General features: G+C 39.5%; 1 protein-coding gene across 1 annotated transcript in view; it reads left to right on the top strand.

Annotated features, from left to right (window-relative positions):
- LOC149083293 (DNA excision repair protein ERCC-6-like) overlaps positions 1 to 20,429 on the top strand; it is a 435,993-nt gene that overhangs the window by 221,279 nt on the left and 194,285 nt on the right. Inside the window, exon 14 of the mRNA XM_089236536.1 lies at positions 2,259 to 2,354. Within this exon, the coding sequence (XP_089092662.1) occupies positions 2,259 to 2,354 (96 nt within the window). The remainder of the gene's footprint in view (positions 1 to 2,258; positions 2,355 to 20,429) is intronic.

Genomic DNA, 20,429 nt, shown 5'->3' with positions numbered 1-20,429 from the left:
AAATAATATCTCTAAAGGAAGCTGGTAGATAATAAAACATAAAAAATATTTCAATCGATTCATACACCTGCCACTTTCACTTCGATTCGGAAGATGAGCAGTGGCATTACAAACACGCCTCAGAGATACTTAAATAGATTACGAACGCATACGACTATTTCTGGCGCACACTAATTCGTTTGAAGCAGTGGTTCCTAAACCTTTTTGGATTCATGCCACCCTCTGCTTGTGCATCTGCCATCTAGTATTATTTGATAATCACTGCGATCGTGTAGGCATCATGATGGATTCATTCCGGTTTGAACCCCACTAGTGGCACAGTGGTGGGTGACTGAAGCGAGTCTTTTTTTTCCAATTTCTAGGTGCGAATTCTAACCGATCTTTCGTTTGGAAAGCCTTCCCGCAGAGAGCAGGCAGGCTTTCATCGTGGTATTTGCATAACATGAAACTTCAGTCATCTGCCAGTTTTACTTCTAACATGGAAGACAGTTGTCAAAATTTTTCGAACTGAAACCATGCATAACTATGACATCATATGTACATTATGGTCACGCATGATATAAAAAAACTTTCCAGCATGCATTAATTTGTAAGAAATTCCAAACCATAAGTGAAATGTCTTGGAAGTACATGCACGATTGAGTAGAAGTAATGTACATGTGATACACACATGCTTAAGATAAGAGTGTAACATGATAAAAGCGATTAAATGGAATCATGAAGATTTATCTGTACTTTCATATCTTGGAATAATTTTAGAGAGAACAAAAATATATATTTTTTTCTTTTTTTTAATTCTCCTATCATTTTGTATATTTTAATCTAAATTTTTTTCAAACTACCTTTTAGGGTGACTTCCTAGTTGTTTTTGGTGTTTGCATTCGTATAAGTACACAAAACATAAAATGAAATTTAAAATTAATTAAAAAGTTAAAATACATTCATCAATTGAAAGGTAATTAATTTAATTTTAAAAATAACATCAACTGAAAACAAAATAAATTTGTTTTTTTTAAATTTGGAAATTTAAATCTCTTTCCACTAATGCATAATTTTAAGTTTGCGCCTTAAGCACGGACAAAAAAATGGCGCCTTTCACAATATCGCTCCCCCACGGACGAAAACCTGGCTACGCCACTGAGTCAGAGGCTGAAGACTTAACTGATTTTTCAACAATTTTAGCATTTCAGTTGTGATTTCAAAACATGTCTCTTCCGATATGACAATAGACCAAGTGATTTACTTCATTACCAGTCTAAATTTGTGTATCTGCCTTTTAAGAGCTTGGTAGCCATAATGTTAGGTCATGCATGAAATGACTGATATTGTATATTTATTGCAATACCAATGGATATTGTGTAATTTATTGCATCTATATTAACTTTAAAATGAATGTCTTTAGTTTTTTTTTTTCTTCTTTTTTCTAAATAAGCACCATTACATACATCTCAATCAGTGGTTCCCAACCGGGGGTGCGCGAGAGCATTTTTTGGGGGTGTGAGATAGAGAAAAAATGTGTGTTGACTGATTATTCAGAAAAATTAAAATTTTATAAAAATTAATTTTTCAGTTTCTAAAAAAATATGAATTATACCAATATTTTCACACCTCAGCTTCCAATTTTTGCTTGCAAAAAATATGTTTTTTTACATTGATACCTCGCGTTATTAACACATTGTGCTTAGATTTGATACTGTCATGAACACCCATGACTCCGGAGAAACGTCAAAAAATTCAGTCAGGTGTCAAAGAAACTTTAATTTATAGTTGTTGTGGCTGGAATCAATGAGTGAAGAACTGTTTTCAATGAATTTTTTTTAACAAATCTCAAGAAAATTGTAAAAATATACCAAGTTTTTTAGTTTTGTTTTGAATTAATTTACAAAAAAAAATGAAGCAAAAACAAAATATTAGCAATAGTCAAAAAGACATTAAACATTAAGTAAAAGAACTTATTTAAATTAATTATTGGATGATTGATCAATTACAGAAAAAAAAAATTTCTAATAAAAAAAAAATTAATTTAAGGGGGTACAGAAAGGTAAGTTGCATTGCTCTGGAGGTGTGGGAAGGAAAAAATGTTGGGAACCACACACACACACTGATCTAGATAATTTTAAATAGTAATAATCTATTGTGGAATTGAATTTCTTCTAATTAGAAAATTTAACACTTTATATGCATAATGAAGGTAAAATTCAAGCAGCCAAAATAAATAAGTATGAATATATAATACAATCTGCTTGATTCAATTGCAGGTGTTGTTTTGTCAATTATCTGATGAACAAAGAGAAATTTACAAAGCATATTTGGCATCACCTCAAATAGAAACAATTGTTAGTGGTCACCTCCAGGTGAGCATTTTTTCCCGTTAAAGATATGTTATAATATCTGAACCCATGAAGACTGTTTGAATATGTTATCTTAAGTCTTACACTACAAACATTCAACTTCATCAGCGGTAATGATATTAATTTTCTTCATTTGAGACGAGATTTCTCACACTGCATCAGGGTAAAAAACAGTTATGATTCTTTTTAATTAAAAAATTTTCATTTAAATCAATTTTTTTAATTTTAAATCAGATTTTTTTTTGTTTAAATTGGATTTTTTCGATTAAAATGAACTGATTGCTTATTAATTAAAACAAATCTTGTTAATTAAGAATGCATATTCGCATATTACCTAACTGCAATTTTTTTCCTAATCGCTCAAATTTAATTCATCATCAATGAATAAACTACAAGCAAAAAAAAACAAACACAAAAAATCTGTGTTTATGTAACATGAAAGGTCATTGAGCCCAAATTAACTTCATAGATGAACATTTTTTTTTATAGAGAAAAGTACTTTTTTTCATGAGGCTTCCCGTCCCCACATTAAAGTGAATGAGTGGTGGCAACTCAGTATCACACGTATGGTGCAGGTATCTCAGTTCACTCGATGCACAACCAAAGGGCCATTCAGCATCAACTAAATAAAACAAATTCTATTGACAAGATTGTTTCTTGCATAATGAATGGATGTATTTCCGACAAGCACTATGTTGCTTAATAGTTTACACATTATTCTTTCACAGATGTGATGAGTTTTGGTAAAAAAACTAGCAAACTCAAAATTTTAATACTAAAAGTAAAGTCAAAGACTTTACTTTTAGTCTAGAACTGAAGGCTTTCATAGAACTGAAGGCTTTATAAAAATAAATCCTCTGTTTTTTAATCAGGGAAACCCTTGTGCCACATTGTGATGCACTGAAAATACTTAGATACTTGGTGCAGTTTAGCTAAGTGCTCAGTTCAACTCACTATATTTTCTACAATTTTTTCCATACATAAAATCTAGAGCAGGTTTCTTTCTTCATTGCATCTAGGGATTAAGTTCAAGTCTATATTTACCTCAAAGATCTTCTAATCACGAACTTTACCACATATCAATGACATGCATACCATACAGGTTACTTTTACTTCAATATCATTGAAGTTCTGTAAAGAAAAAACTATCTAAATTTTTGGATTGAAATCAATGATTTTTTTAAAATCAAGTGATTTTAATAATGATTCAAATTGGTGTACCCTGCACTGCATCTTATGTCATTTGAAACCACTCAGATAATTTCAAATGCATTTTTCGCTGTGAGCCTTAAAGCTGTGTATAAATATGCCTTTTCTGCCAAGTTGATCTCATATATAATCATCTTAGTTTTCAGAAGACAGTTGTTCTTGAAAGAAAAAATAAGCATTAGAAAGGGGAGGGGCTGAGGGTGCCAAATCACCATTGGAGCCAAGGGAGTATGCAGGAAGAAAGACATGCAGTTGATATTTTTATGAATTATTGTACTCAGCCCCTCACAAATTTTGGTGGGAGTGAGGCTTGAGTGGCCTTAGTCTTATAAGAAATATCGATGACTCCAGGAGAATCAGAAGTATAAATTAAATTTTTAATTGTATTAAACATATTTATTAAATTATTACATGATGAGAATCGTTTCCTCGACACGAGGTACCGACGTACCTCGACTCCGGCGTGTGTAGATAACAACTGATAAAAAAATTAAAAATGCTGTCGTCGAGTTGTACACTTCGTACAAAAAAAGGAAAAAATATGTGCTGAGTATACAAGTACACTATGGTATGGTGACGCCATGTGACGAGTGAAATCCCCCCCCCCAAAGTGTACTGGAGGTATAGAGAAATTAAGGTAATTACAATGTTTGGAAATTATCACGATATTTCAAGTTGAATCGGACAGTTCATCCTGAACGAGTTGTGACACCAGGGTTTTTTCATCTTAGTCCTTTTTGTTCTTCATAGTCATGTTCCAAAGATTTGACGCCGTTAGAGTTAATGGTTGGTTTTGGTCGGAGTTGGTTTCTGCAATGTCCAAGAAACATGGTTTAACTCTGTCCAGACTGACAGTTGATCTCTTGCCATTTACAGCCAGAGTGATTAGTTTGTCAGTCCGAGACAAACCCGGATACGGGCCAGTGGGGGCTTGATGCAGTCAACTCTGAGGAAGACATAAGTGCAAATTGATAGTGCTGGATGTTTGAAACATGTGTGGCAACACTTTGTGTGACATATGACGCCAGCCACCAAGACTATATATATAGCTGTGTAATACTTGTTCTTCCACTATGCCTTTTTCCTGTTCTAATTTTTAGTTTGCGCGCACGCAAGTTGCATGTCACAAATTTCAGTATTTATGATGTAGTATTTCAGTATTTATGATGTAGTATTTCTATATTTATTCATGTTGTATTTCTAAAATAAATATTTAGATCAATGGATCAATGCATTGCTGGGATTTTATTCTGTAGTGCTGAATAAAGAATAAATTCCAAGCAGCTCGTGACTGCTTAATTTGATGACCCAAGGACACGAATCTAATCGAAGTGATGTATGACATACTCATCGTTTGAAAGAAATTCATCGTTTCAACAATGGACTGAATTATTGGTATTGACAGACGAAAGACTCTGCTAGTCACATTCTTGAATCTAGAGTACGGAGCGTGCGCGACACCTTTTATTTTTGAGGTATAAAATTTTTTCCCCTGTTCTTCGTATTGCATTAAGTGGTGTTATGCTTGTGCGAAGGGTCGCAATGAACGAACCAACCGAAAATCAAACGAGACCCCAGTCGAGAGGTACCGAGTTGACTCGAGTAGTTTTTAGGCCTCCGACATTTTGGAAAGCCAATAAAGATTTATGGTTTCACCATATCGAGTCACAATTTATTATTTCGGGTATAGTCGCAGATGAAACAAAATATCATTCGGTTATTTCAGCTCTAAGCTCCGATATTCTTTGGCATGTGAGTGACTTGTTGAGAAATCCCCCGAGCACTCAGAAATATGATGCTCTGAAAGCTAGAATTATTGGTCAATTTTCAGAATCGGAGATCGCTAGGCTTTGCATGTTGTTGCAAGAGTTACACTTGGTGACAAAAAACCCAGTCATTTATTGGGTGAGATGAAGGAGCTTGCTAATTTAAATTTCAAAGATGATGTGATACGTGCTCTATGGCTACAGAGACTTCCAGTTTCTGTTCAGCAAATTTTGAACATTTCAGCTGATCCGCTTGACAAACTGGCTCTGATGGCTAATAAAATCATCGAAGTTTCGACTGTATCCGCAACAATCATGCACGTTGATGATCAATCTGAGATCGCATTGTTACGTTAAGTAATTGCAACGTTGAATTAACGAGTACGAAATATGATGCGATCGATATCGAGAGATAGGATATCGCGATCCAGAAGCAGAAGTAGGTCTAGAAAATTTGAAACTTGCTGATATCATTTTCGCTTTGGTAATAAAGCCATTAAATGCCGCAAGCCATGTAACTTCGAGTCGGAAAACTAAATCGTCCAACAGTCGCGGCAACGGATAATGTTGGACTTGAAGCTATTCGCCTGTTTGTTCTTGGCCAAACTACCGGAAATCGGTACCTGGTTGATACCGGCGCAGCGGTTTCCGTGATTCCGCGTAGTAGAAGTTACAAAAATTTAAAGCCCACAAAATTGAAATTGTTTGCTGTAAATGACTCACAAATAAAAACTTTCGGCACACATTTTGAAAATGTCAGTTTAGGGTTGAAAAGAAAATTTCCCTTTACGTTCTTGATCACAGATGTCACAAAATCTATTCTCGGAGCTGATTTTTTAAGTAAATCTGAGTAGACATAAGAAATCGACGCCTAATCGATCAAGTAACTTCACGCAGCATCAGGGCTAGAACTGTGTCTGGTCCTTCGATCAGCTTAAGTTTTGTTTCTAATGATTGTGAAGTTCATAAATTACTTTCAGAATTTCCAGAGATAGTAAATTCGAACTTGTGTCGATCACCCGCACTGCACAATACCACTCATTGCATTCAAACTACCAGTCCCCCAGTTTTCGCGAAGCCAAGTAGATTGTCGCCAGAGAAACTTAAAATTGTTCGACAGAAATTTGACCATATGCTTCAAGAGGGCGTTTGCGTCCCCTCGAATAGTCTGTGGGCCAGCACCATTCACCTGGTCCCAAAATAGATAATTCATGGCGCGTTTGTGGTGATTATCGCCGGTTAAATGCAGTGACAATACCGGATCTTTATCCAATACCACATTTACATGATTTTTCACTATATATTTGATAAAAATATTTTTTCAAAAATAGATCTTGCTTGCCCCTATAATCAGATACCTGTTGAGGAATTAGATGCCCAAAAAACAGCAGTTGTTACACCCTTTGGGAATTTAAATATATGCCTTTTGGGTTGCGTAATGCTGTGAATACATTTCAAAGGTTTATACATGAAGTTTTACGCGGACTTTACTACTGCTTTCCATATTTGGATTACATATTGGTAGCATCTGAAAACGAAAAAATTCATCACGAAAATCTTTGTACAGTTTTTCAACGATTGAAACAGTATGGGTTAGTCATAAATGTTGACAAATGCAATTTGGTGCTAACGAATTACCATTTCTTGGTTATTTGGTCAGAGCATCGGGTTTGTCACCATTACCCAAAAAAAGTTTCAGCTATCACTAATTTTCCAAAACCCGACACTGTCAAAGAATTACGTCGATTTTTGGCGGTTTTAAATTTTTATCACAGATTTATATCAAAAGCCACAGAAATTCAAGTTCCGCTATAGCAGTTTGTAAAAGCTAAAAAGAAAAATGATAAAACTGTAATCAATTGGACAGATGCAACTCTTAACGCTTTTCAAAGGTGTAAGGAATCTTTAGCGACATCTACATTGTTGGTTCACCCGGTAGTTGATGCAAAAATTTTACCAACTGTTGACGCTTCTTCTATCTCTGTTGACGCAGTTTTACAGCAGGTTGTGGATAAAAATGTGCAACCTCTAGCATATTTTTCCCGTAAATTAGCACCTGCGGAATCAAAATATAGTGCTTATGATCGTGAATTGCTTGCTGCCTATTCTGCTTCGGGGACATTTTCGTTATTTCTTAGAAGGCAGCAATTTCGCAATATTCACGGATCAGAAATCCCTGGCGTTCGCTTTCCAACAGAGATTGGAGAAAAGTTCTCCATGACAGCAGAGACACCTCGAATATTTAGGGCAATTTACAACAGATATACGTTATATATCTGGTAATGAAAATGTTGTAGCGGATTCCCTTTCGCAAATTTCGAGTATTTATTTTCCTAATGAAAGTAATTATGAACAGCTCGCAAAAGAGCAAATCAATGATCAGGAATTGGGGGTGTTGGGCGGTCCTGACTCTGATCTCGAGATTAAAGACTTGATTTTTCCACCTACAAATGTTTCGGTTGCATGTGGTGTATCTACTGGCGTAGTTAGGCCATATGTTCCAGCAGTATTTCGACGAATGGCGTTCGATACGGTGCATAAACTCTCACACCCAGGAGTATGTGCTACAGTTCATCTCAGGATGCAGAAATTTGTGTGGAAAGGACACCTGGACACATTCATGTATTTCTTGTCAAAAACCCAGCGACACACGCGTGCCCCAGTTGGAAATTTTCCTTTGGTGGACGAAAGATTCCGGATAGGTCACATTGATTTGGTCGGTCTGTTGCCAACTTCACAAGGCTGCCGTTATTGCCTGACATGCGTGGACAGATGGCCAGAGGTTCTCCCAATTGCCGACCAGACAGCAGAAACTGTGGCAAGTGCCTTCGTCACTGGTTGGATATCCAGGTTCTGCTGCCCACAGGCTATCGTCTCCAATCAGGGAGCCCAGTTTGAATCTCGGTTGATCAGCCAACTTGCTAAACTGCTCAGCATCGAAAAAAGGCGCACAACTGCTTACCATCCTGCTGCAAATGGAATGGTAGAGCAGTTTCATCGAAACCTCAAGTCATATCTATTTGTTGCCATGCTACCAAAAGGTCGAGACAATTACATTGGTTCTTTTAGGATTACGCTTAAGTCTACGAGAGGATATCGGCAGTTCCGTGGCAGAACCCATTTACGGAACCACTCTCGCTTGCCAGTGGAGTTTTTTTGCTCTGAACAGCAAGTGTCATCGTTCCTCGTTTTTGAGAGAAGATGAACAATCTTCGAGCTGTTCCAGCGAGCCACCTTCATTCATAAAGACATGAATCGGTGCACACACATATTTTTGCATACCGATTCAGTATGACGACCACTACAGACACAATACGAAGACCCTTACCGTGTCAAACCTGCCTTTTTTTTACAATAGAATCAAAACCTGCTGGTGAGCTACGCAATGCCGTCTTAACGCATGGGCCTACCTGGGCACGGCCCGGGGGCCTCACAGAAATGAGATTTGGTTGAAATTTTCTGTAATTTACCTGGTAGGTCCTCAGAAAAACCACTTGGCCCGGAGGCCCATGGTGTTTTTAAGACGGCCCTGGTACTACGTCCAGTGCCAACTGAGCTGAAATTAACAGTGCCTACCAAAGACACGCTCACCCAAAGTGGAAGAGTCTGATTTGTGGTTCCACCTACTTAACGTGGGGGAATATTGTGGCAATACTTTGAGTGACGTATGATGTCAGCCACCAAGACTATATATATATAGCTGTGTAATACTCACTCTCGTTCTTCCACTATGCCTTTTCCCTGTTCTAATTTTTATTTTACCCGCACGCAAATTGCGTGTCATTAATTTCAGAATTTTATCATGTTGTATTTCTAAAATAAATATTCAAGTCAATGCATCGCTGAGATTTTATTCCGTAGTGCTGAATAAAGAATAAATTCCAAGCAGCTCGTGACTGCTTAACATGTAGTAGAACCTGTAGAGCGAGTTGAAGTTGGTACTAGCTGCAACTTAGCCATAATGTTGCGCAGTTGTTCAACGAAGCAGCTGGGATCCTACTGTTTTAGTGAATGGTGAAACCGTTCCACTAAGCTGTTGGACGCCAGATGGTATCGAGTTATTCTAATGCACCGGGCACCAAGGATAGCTGTAAGTGCCCTGAAGAGGTTGGACTCAAACTATCTGCCCTGGTCTGTGGTGATGTTAGACGGGATGCCGAATCTTGAAACCCATCCTGAGACAAATGTTTGAGCAACTGTGTCAGCAGATATATCTTGAATAGGGTAGGCTTCTGGCCATCTGGTGTATCTGTCAGTAAACTTTCCCCCGACTTCTTCTCGGTCGTAGGTCCTCGGCTGTACCTCCACTACGATTTCAGGACGAAATAACTGGATTCTAGACTCCCAAAAGAAGAAAACAACACTTTATTTAATTTATTATCCAACACCTCCAACAAAACTGTCCTGTCTCTTTGGTACAAACTTTTACACCCCTTCTCTTTTTCGAATGTCTCAACTCGTTCTCGTTTCTCTCTCTCTCAACTCCTGTTTTTCCTCTGCTTTTTTCCAACCTCTTTTCTCCTGAACCTTACACTTCCAATCATCAAAAAGCACATCCATCATTTTTAAATGATGATGATGCTTCAAGAGCATAACTCGGTTTATCACAGCTACCGTGACAGGGCGTCGGTATTACCTTGCATATCCCCCTTCTGAGTCCGCCAGGCCAACGCATGACGCTATCCGGTAGGCGAGTGTTGTACCGTGCAGCAGCAGCTACTTTGGCGGCGGCCATACCACCCTTGAATGGCAAATAACGGTTGTTCATCCAAGAGTTCATGGGGTGGTGGTCACCACCGGCATAAGAGAAGGATGACCTTTCCCTGCCCTGATTCCTGGGTATGCCGTTGTTGGCGATTGAAGATTTAGCCGGTTGGCTTCTGGTTTTCCCGGTCTTCGACTGCCGGTTCGTAGCTCTGTTGATTCCTTTGGCAAATGGACACAAAAACAATCGCCAGTCCGATTGCTTGGACGTTTCCTGCCTAGCCAGGAACCGGTTAGGTGCTGATCTCCTCCTGTTGACAGCATGACCATCGTCGTATTGTTTCGAGCTCATCTCCTTGAGCTGCGAGGCCTTGCCTTCGGATGCGGACGCATCCCAATTGGTCTTGCACTTGACGAGGGCGAGCGTCTTCTTCACCATGTTCCCGTTGACGTAGGGACAGCGCCTCGTACATACATCTGGTAGCTTGGATCCTTGATTGACGACTGCCACGTCGACGACTTCTCGGAGTTCTGATATAAACTGCGACACTGACTCGGGTGTCATTTCCTCAGACGGCATGTTGCAGACCGGGATCATTTCAGCGCATCTGGTCTCGCAAGCCGGTACGGGCACAATCCGGCGCACTTTAGTGCCTTCTCTGTTGACTTAGAATTTGTTCGAGTTCCTGAGACAGTAACGTGCGACCTCCAGTCCTTGGTCAGGATCTTGACCTTCCTGAAAGGTGAGACCAACCTCAGGCTGATGTAGCCCTCCTTGTTTCTCCGGATTTGTTTCAGCAGGAAGTTGTTCTTCATTATGTTGAAGTCGGTGAAGTAGTTCTCGACTTGGGATATGATCCTCTCTTCAAGTTCTCCGTTAGGTATGCAAAAATTGTTGTTATTGCCGTTGCTGGCTTTCTGTTTGCTATCGGCAGATAAAGTACACATGCTGTCCTTACGGCTTAACTCATTGATCAGACTTAGAACTAGTACATTTCCCAAGAGTGCATCGTATGCCATCGGACATATTAACATTTCATTTATCAAGCGACTCGACACTGCGCAAGTAATTGGCACGTACCCGTGTTTGCCATCGCTGATCTTTATCATACATATTTTCAGAGGGGCTATCTCACTTTCACAAAATGCGGACTTGATCCTTATTCTCCCCTCGTCTTCACTGTCGTCGATCTCAACCAAATCAGATCTAACGACTGAGATCTGGGTCACGGAATCGACTATGCCTCTTATTGTCTTCTGACCACATTTCAAACTCACGGTCTGCGGTGTGCCAATGTCCGCACCAACACCAGCTGCAGGCACTGTGATATGTGCTGTTAGGACTGTGGTTTCTTCAATCGTGTCCCCCTCTTCTGTCTGGACAGAGTTCACCTGGGCCTGCCTCAATGGCTCCTGCTGGTCTCTTGCAGGACAAAACCTTGCTATATGGCCTTCTGCTCCACACGCATAACAAGTGACTGCAGCTCTCTCTCTGGAATTCGAACCCATCGTCACCTTAGGTGGGCAGGACTCGCCCTGAAGCTTCTGGTTTCCGCTGGCTTTCCATCTTGGATTTTGACGAACAGGTTATGGGGTTCTCGTTCTGTCACTAGGGGAGGGTGTCCTCAGAGTCCTCTTCACATCATCGAACCTATCTAGTATCTCCGAAAGCTTGCTTGGAGACACCATATCACTCCATTCGTCCTGATAGTGTTCTTTAAATTCTTCTGGGACGCATTTTTTCATTTGATCGATGATGATTAAATCTCTTAGTCGCTCAAACGTCGTGACCCCCAAAGCCGCCGTCCATCCATCAAAATAGGTACACAGTTCGTGGTAGAAGTCTCTCCAAGTGCCCTCTTGATTCTTGTGGTGCGAAGAAAACATCTGTCTGAACTTCTCTGGGGTGAGTTTGAATCTCCGCAATAATAATTCTTTAACTTGGTTATAGTCCTGTACTTGCTCTTCTGGTTTGCGGGCAATTAACTGGTTCATCTCGTAGGGAAGAAGTCCCAAGAGCTCAGCTAACCAATCTTCCCGTGTCAGGGCCGCGCGACGAGCTTGCAGACTTATGTCTTCTTCCATCCTGAACTTTTGCATCATGTTCTGGAAATCCCGGCTGGGGGTTCTGCCGCGCCCAGCTTGATTATTCTGCTCTCTTCTGGCTCCTGTATCGATCCTCAGTCTTTCGAGTTCATGTTCCATCTCCTTTTCTCTACGCATCTCCATCTCTATCTCCATCTCTTTCTCTCTACGCCTCTCCTCCATCTCTTTCTCTCTACGCCTCTCCTCCATCTCTTTCTCTCTACGCCTCTCCTCCATCTCTTTCTCTCTACGCCTCTCCTCCATCTCTTTCTCTCTACGCCTCCCCTCCATCTCTTCTCTCTCTTTCCTATTGTCTATGATCGTTTTCAGCATCTCTCTGCACGTCGCTTCGTTGTACAGTTCACTTTCCTGTATGGTACTCACTAGTTGCATTAAGTTGAACTCCGGTCGGACTTCTACCCCCAAGTTGGCGGCCATGGTCTCCAGATCCTCCTTGTTCCTCTTTTGCCAAATACGCCATCTTTATTTATCGTCTCGATACCGCCGTACAACACTTGCTCCTTTTTCCCTGGACAGGATTGCCCCTCTCAGCACCGGTTGTTGGGTTGACTTCACGGAAAAAAACAGCGTGGGTGCTCGACGCTGCCACTATCCTTCTATATGAATCGGGGTGGTTCCACCATCGCTAGGACACTCTTCTTCGAATTCAGCTCACAATCGTGAGTCGTTGAAGCCACGACCTAATCCTGCCAACTGCGGCAGTAAACTTTCCCCCGACTTCTTCTCGGTCGTAGGTCCTCGGCTGTACCTCCACTACGATTTCAGGACGAAATAACTGGATTCTAGACTCCCAAAAGAAGAAAACAACACTTTATTTAATTTATTATCCAGCACCTCCAACGAAACCGTCCTGTCTCTTCGGTACAAACTTTTACACCCCTTCTTTTTTCGAATGTCTCAACTCGTTCTCATTTCTCTCTCTCGCGACTCCTGTTTCTCCTCTGCCTTTTTCCAACCTCTTTTCTCTTGAACCTTACACTGTCAACACCTTTTGTTAAGAGATATCTTTAACTGTCTGATGGTGAAGGTACACTATGGTATGTCGGCGCCATCTGATGAGTGAAATATGAACTGAGGGTGCCAGCATACCGCAGTCTCAACCTGGATCTTGAGCACTCACGTGACTTGACTAGCACTTATGCAATCACCATCCTAGGACAGTGTTTCTCAAACTTATTCACCCTATCACCTCCCCCCTTTTCATAAAAATATTTTCTCATCTTTCCACCCCCCCCCCCCCACCCCCCGGAAATGGCATAAAAAGTCCCCATATAATGCATCAATGTGTTTTTCTGCATCAGAGTAGTATAAAAAGTGTTGACTTCTCAAAAACAATCGTAAAATTACAGCAAATTTCATTACAGAAATTTAAAAAAAATTACTTTGATGAATTTTTTTTATAAAATTATAAGATTCATATTTACATTGTTTTTTGTTTTTGGTGAATTTGACCTTCTATCATTAATTTGTTGGACAATTTTTATTTTAGTAAGCAACATCTACATCAGTGCATTTTTTTAGTTTGACCTTTTCAGGGTCACTATGACCCTCTTTCTTGTTGTCAGATATACTGCTTTAAATTCCAAACATTTTGGGCTGTCCTGAGTCTGCAATTTATTAAATACACAAAGAACATTTTCTGCGCCAATACCAATTTTTTATATGCCATGGCGACCTCGTGCTTGTCCATCCCTGGTAAATAGAATAAAGTTTGCACATAGGCAGAGTAACCAGACAATGTAGAAAAAATGAATGCAACTGGGTTTTGCCATTATAACAAAATACTGGCAATTCCCGTCTTTGTTTACAAACACGTACATACAAGGGTTTTCCAAATTTTTTGTTTATTAGACTAATCTTAACGTTGCCTGATAGGGATTATATTCTAAAAAATATAAGTAATAAGTACCCAATAATTATAAAATTTACATGAATTTATTAAAATATATCATGTAAACATTAAAATCATATGTGTTAAATTTGCACATCAAGAGAACGATTGTAGTGACATCTGTGAGTCAAAAACTGAAACAACAATTAAAAAAAATAAATTTTGGTGGGGGTCGGGCACATGAAATGTGGAAACGGTGAAGGTGCCATTGTGGACAGGACTGAAGTTTTTCACTGCAAAAAATGTGCTGTGATGCTACACGCTTTTTGTGTAGCCACAAGTGTCAGTGCTTTTAGAAGAATGGCTAAAATAAAAAAAGATGTTTATTTGTGCCTCAAGTGTGAAATTGAGAGGAAATAGAAAAAATGAAAGCAGGCTTTGACAAGAAACTTGATAAACTGGGGAAAAATCATTGAGAAGCTACGACAGGAGGTAAAAAATGATTTTGTTGTGGCAATCAGGAAACTGACAACAAAACAAGAGGAGCTGAACAGAAACAATTTACAGAACAAAAGTGATAACTTTTAATTCATGGTTTATTGAAGATCCCGGGAAAAAGATAAGTGAAATAAAATCATAAATTGAATGTATTTATAAAGAAAATAAGGAAATTAAATTAGAAAATCTAAGCCAGTGAGAAAAAAAAGTGGAGATCAAAATTAGAATAAATGACATAGAAAACAAGAGCAGGAAAAAACAAAATTGAAATAAATGAAGGTCCAGAGAATGTCATAGAAATAGTGAATGCAATAAAGCAAGAAATAGGGGATACAAGAAAACACAGAAAAACTGTTTATACAAAAGGTGAAGTCTGAAGAATTGACAGCTGATACAATAAACTCCAACTTTGCATCTAATAGAATATATATAAATGAGCATCTTTCACAGGAGAGCAAGCGTTTAGTTTGCAAGCGTTAGTAAAAAGCAACAACTTTAAATATGCTTGAACAAAATAAAAAAATTTCCTCCAGAGAGTTGACTCTACAATTATAATAAGGGACAGTGGCATAGCCGGGGGGGGGGGGGAAAGCAGAGGGAGCAGTTGCTCCCCCAATCGAAATTTTACCTACATTGGCACCTATTTTTCTAAATGACTTTTGATCTTTGAAAAACTTGAAAAATATTGACTTTTTGATTTTCTACATTTATATTTGCACCTCTTGCAGTTTCACAGTGGATGGGTTTGTACTAATCCTTGAGAGAAGAAGGAAAAAAGAAAGTGGAGGCTTTTCATTACCATTTTTGACAATTGCTTTCAAGCTCTTCATCTGGAAGCATGTTCAGATCAGCCTCTGTTCCCACCTTCATTAAAGGGCAGAATCTTGCCTGCTTCTAGCTGTAACTTTTTTCTCTTGCTATTGGTCGTTCTCTGTAGAGCTCCTAGAAATACCTTTCATAGATATGAGGATATGGCGTTCACGAAATGCTCATTCTGTTCTGAAGGGCTACCAAGAGCATTGACTAAGGCACCTTTTGAAGAAATTAGGCATGGGAACATATTGTGGACAGACCACTGAACCTATTAAGTAATGGCTAGAATTCAAGCTCCAAGAAGTATCGCCTTTTCTTTGGGTGCTTTAGGTAGAGTTTGAGCTTCTAGAAATACCACTCTATGTATGGCGGACTTAACTAGATTCATAGTGCCTAGATATGCCATGTTGTCTGCAGGTGCCTTGGCAAGAGCTACTAGTTTGTATATAGGGCAGTGCCAAAGACTAGGAAAAGGTGGAAAACAGCCATGAGCTTTTGAGCCCTAAAAACCGAAGATTTTGGGGCACAAAAGGGGGTTCTGGAAGAGTTTTTCTTAAAGGTGGGTAAATAAAACACCTATAATCTTGGGTCAATAGCGCTCTGATGTGTAGAGAATGGGAGAGGAAATTATAGTCTTCCATATTTGTACGATAATATATTGTAGTATAATTATATGGTGATAATGCATAACTTTATGTTGAAATGTGACTTTTTCAGAAACATTCTTTTTTCTTTTCTTCATGGTGTAGTTTCTTTTTTCTATGAATCACTGTTTCATCATTATTCGTATATAACAGTGTGCCGAATCTGAGAAATTATTCCCTGGAAAAGTTAGGGCTGGTGTGTTTGTTAACTCATGACATTGTATATCTCCCCTCAAATTAATCCAGTGTTAATTAAACTTTTGGCACCCATACCCCGACTTCCCAGAATAGCCTAATGCAGGGAGTTCTTGAACTTTTCCACCCGAAGTGCCCCTTTCCTTATTAAATGCTTATCCGCAAGCTCCCTAGAGCTGTTTAACAAAAAATATTTTTGAAAACCCTTTGTCAGGATCACTGCTCAGTGGTGCCCTTGACGGAGATTGGAGGCTCACCAGGGTGTCGTGATGCACAGTTTGAAAACCCCCTGGCCTAATGTAAAAAAAACCCACTACAAAAAACTGAATGAGTACGCATCAATACACCAACACATTGAGACTTCCTCAAAAAAGTGTGACGATGGGCCACGAGCGCACACACTTTGAGAATCTGTTGAATATTTCCAAAATACACTCATGTCCATAAATTAAGGTTAATTCATAATCACACGGAAATCGATATCTAAAGTAAAAATTTCACCTGTAGAAATATCACACATCTGCAGGAATGATATGTAAATTTCAGGAAACCACCAGATGATACCGATAGTACATCACAATGACGAAAGTGTAAGGGGGGGGGGGTATATAAGGAATGGTGGCAAAGAAGTAAAATTGTTCACAAGAGTTCTGTAAGGTGTTCAGTGCCATAAGCGAATAGTTATGACACAGAGGACGCATGTGGATGATTTTTCACGTGGTAGAATTATCAACCGCCTGGAATGTGGACGTACTCAGATGGAAGTATCTGAGGAACTTGGAATTGCCCAAAGTGTCATCTCTAGGCTTTGGCAACGATTCCAAGATAACGGAAATGTCAGTAGACGTTACAGTACAGGTTGGCCTTTATCCGGACATCATTCTGGAACAACATGTACGTTTGTTTAGGGGTGCCATGGGCGCAGAATTTGTGTTTATGGATGACAACGCGTGTCCTCACCGAGCAAACATCGTAAACGAATGCCTTGAATCTGAGGATAAAACCCGTATGGAATGGCCAGCATTCTCACCTGACTTGAATCCGATAGAGCATATGTGGGACATGCTTGGCCGATGAGTTGCAGCCCGTCAACCACCTCCCACATGTGCACCGGAACTTCGGAGAGCATTGCTTGCTGAGTGGAGTGATCTTCCCCAAGATCAGATCGATAATTTGATACTCAGCATGCCTAGGCGTTGTACGGACTGTATTTCATCGCATGGGAGACATACAATGTATTAACCATCATACCAACCATGTAATAGTAAGTTTTTGTAAAGGAGATATTTTTTACAATTGCTCCATCTTCATGAAGTCACTTTTGCACTTTAGGCACCTGGACCAGGCCTGGAATTGTCCATGTATTATGAGGAAAGTTTAAAAGTAACTGAAGATACATACATATAGTACACTCATGTCCATAAATTAAAGATAATGCCAGCTCCGGCAAATAAAGGTTCAGAAACAAAACAAACGTTACTTATTCATAAAGCCCATTCATTAAACAAAAGATAATGAACAAAAACGATGGTGTATGTATGATACCATTCATAAAAACTACGATTTTTGCTCCCTGGAGCAATTGTAAAAAATATCCCCTTTACAAAAACTTACCATTGCATGGTTGGTATGATGGTTAATACATTGTATGTCTCCCATGCGATGAAATACAGTCCGTACAACGCCTAGGCATGCTGAGTATCAAATTATCGATCTGATCTTCGGGAAGATCATTCCACTCAGCTAGCAATGCTCTCCGAAGTTCCGGTATACATGTAGGAGGTGGTTATTGGGCTGCAACTCGTCGGCCAAGCAAGTTCTATCGGATTCAAGTCAGGTGAGAATGCTGGCTATTCCATACGGGTTATATCCTCAGATTCAAGGCATTCGTTTACGATGTTTGCTCGGTGAGGACGTGCGTTGTCATCCATAAACACAAATTCTGCGCCCATGGCATCCCTAAACAAACGTACATGTTGTTCCAGAATGATGTCCCGATAAATTTGGGCTTTCATGGTTCCGGCAGATCTGTTCTGGAACCCAGTATAATTCCACCCCAAACGAGCAATGCTGCACCACCGTAACGGTGTCGTTCAATGATGCTGTCTTGGTGGTAACGGGTACCTTGCGTTCTCCATATGAAAGTCTGACGTGAATCAGACTGCAAGCTATACCTGGACTCGTCGGAAAACATCGCACAAGCCCACTGTGACGATGTCCACATTGCATGTTCTCTACTCCAGGCTAATCGCTGCCGACAGTGAGTTGCTGTGAGCGGAACACATCTGACAGGCCTGCAAGCATATAGACCAATATCTCCCAAACGTCTGTACACGGTTTGCCTTGAAACTGTGGTACCCTTGGCTGCAGATAGCTGACGAGACAGGTCGGATGCTTTGCTCTGTCTGCTTCTTTTGGCAGTTACTGCCAAATACCAGTCTTCATTCAGCGTTGTAACTCGGGGGTGACCTATACTGTAACGTCTACTGACATTTCCGTTATCTTGGAATCGTTGCCAAAGCCTAGAGATGACACTTTGGGCAATTCCAAGTTCCTCGGATACTTCCATCTGAGTACGCCCACATTCCAGGCGGCCGATAATTCTACCACGTAAAAAATCATCCACATGCGTCCTCTGTGTCATAACTATTTGCTTATGGCACTGAGCGCCTTACAGAACTCTTGTGAGCAATTTCACTTCTTTGCCACCATTCCTTATATACCCCCCTCTTACACTCTCGTCATTGTGACGTACTATCGGCATCATCTGGTGGCTTCCTGAAATTTGCATATCATTCTTGCAGATGTGTGTGATAATTCTACAGGTGAAATTTTTACTTTAGATTTTGATTTCCGTGTGATTCTGAATTATTCTTAATTTATGGACATGAGTGTATTTCAGAAAAACAAAGTGTCCAAGAAACGTTGAGTTTGCTCTTAAAAGACTGTCTAGTGTTTTTTCAATTAGCACTTATCCGAGGGCTTACAATACTTTCTAATATAAAGTATGGTGTCGTGAGGTTTTCCAGCACTTCAAACTCACCCTCTGGTCAAATTACGAGGGGTAAAATCCAAGAACTTATTATTAGTCCAGAGGGTTCTCAAACTGTGTGTCACCAACCTTTGTCGGGGGCACCGCAGAGTACCCCAAAGGTTTTTCAAAGAGATTCTTTCTCTTTCTTCTGTGCATGTGCTTGAGTCCCGTATGTAGATGACAACCAACTACTTTCAGTCCCCTTATGGTTTCTTCATGTCAGTGTCTCTGTTATACAGTATTTGTTTTAGTGGTTCAGTTCATGAATGCTAGCTTACCAATAAAAATAGTTTCAAATCACATGATTTTATTATGTGTCATTTTTAAAACACATAGTACGAATTCCGCATATTTTATAGGGCCACTACAGCTAAATCTAGATATAACGATACGCTGGGGACTAAGAAAAATATTGTTGTATCGAGTATCGTTGTAGTGAAGTTTCGCTATAAATTTATAACTATGATTTGTAACTATAATAATATCCATAAAAAAATGTAACAAATATTTTTTTCCTTACTATGTAGTTTGTTATTCTCTGTTACAGATTCTGTAGTTTCGGTTGCTCTCTAAAATAACCATGCTGTTAAGGGGTACCAAACTAATTGTTTTGGAATCTTTTTCTCTTCTCGTGCTTTTGCGCACCACTTTTGTATGTTCTGTTCATGAATATCAAGTAGAAATAACTAAGATTCGTAAGCGTCACTGGTGTATACATATTACTTTCTAATTTTTACTCTGTTCATCATGATTGAGTGCAACCAATTCATTTTTTAGCATTGATGACCAGAGGCGGATTTAACGATGGACGCACCGGATGCCCTGACTTCTAAAGGGCCCCAAAAAACCCAAAATTCATATTATTTTCTTACTTAAGGGACCCAGTAGTTTCTTTTGCACCTGGAGCGACTTTAATATGCCAGTGTTGATGACTGATTCAGAGAATAGAAATGATGAAAGATTGAGTGAAGAATAAACAGATGGCAAAGGAGTGGCTCATACGTGCCATGCAAAATGCTTTTTCACTCCTGATTGCTAAAGAGGTACCATTTCCATAACCTTTTCTTAAGGCCAAAGATGTAAAAGCCAAAGTTTGGTGAAAGTCCTTAAATAATAAAGAAATCAGTTCTGTGCATGGTATGGTGAAACTGCATTTTATTCCTTGTAGTTCTGCATCGATAGAGCAAATTTTCTCAAATTTCTCACTCATTCACAATAAACTAAGAAATAGACTTGGTGTGCAGAAAGTTGAAAAGCTTGTGTTTTGTTACAGGATGT

The sequence above is a fragment of the Pholcus phalangioides genome, unplaced genomic scaffold, assembly GCF_987345545.1.
Source record: "Pholcus phalangioides strain wild (caught in Gottingen) unplaced genomic scaffold, Ppha-v1.0 ptg000009l_1, whole genome shotgun sequence".
Taxonomy (NCBI): domain Eukaryota; kingdom Metazoa; phylum Arthropoda; class Arachnida; order Araneae; family Pholcidae; genus Pholcus; species Pholcus phalangioides.
Note: the sequence above shows the minus strand (reverse complement) of the source record. Positions and strands in the feature narration are given on the sequence as shown.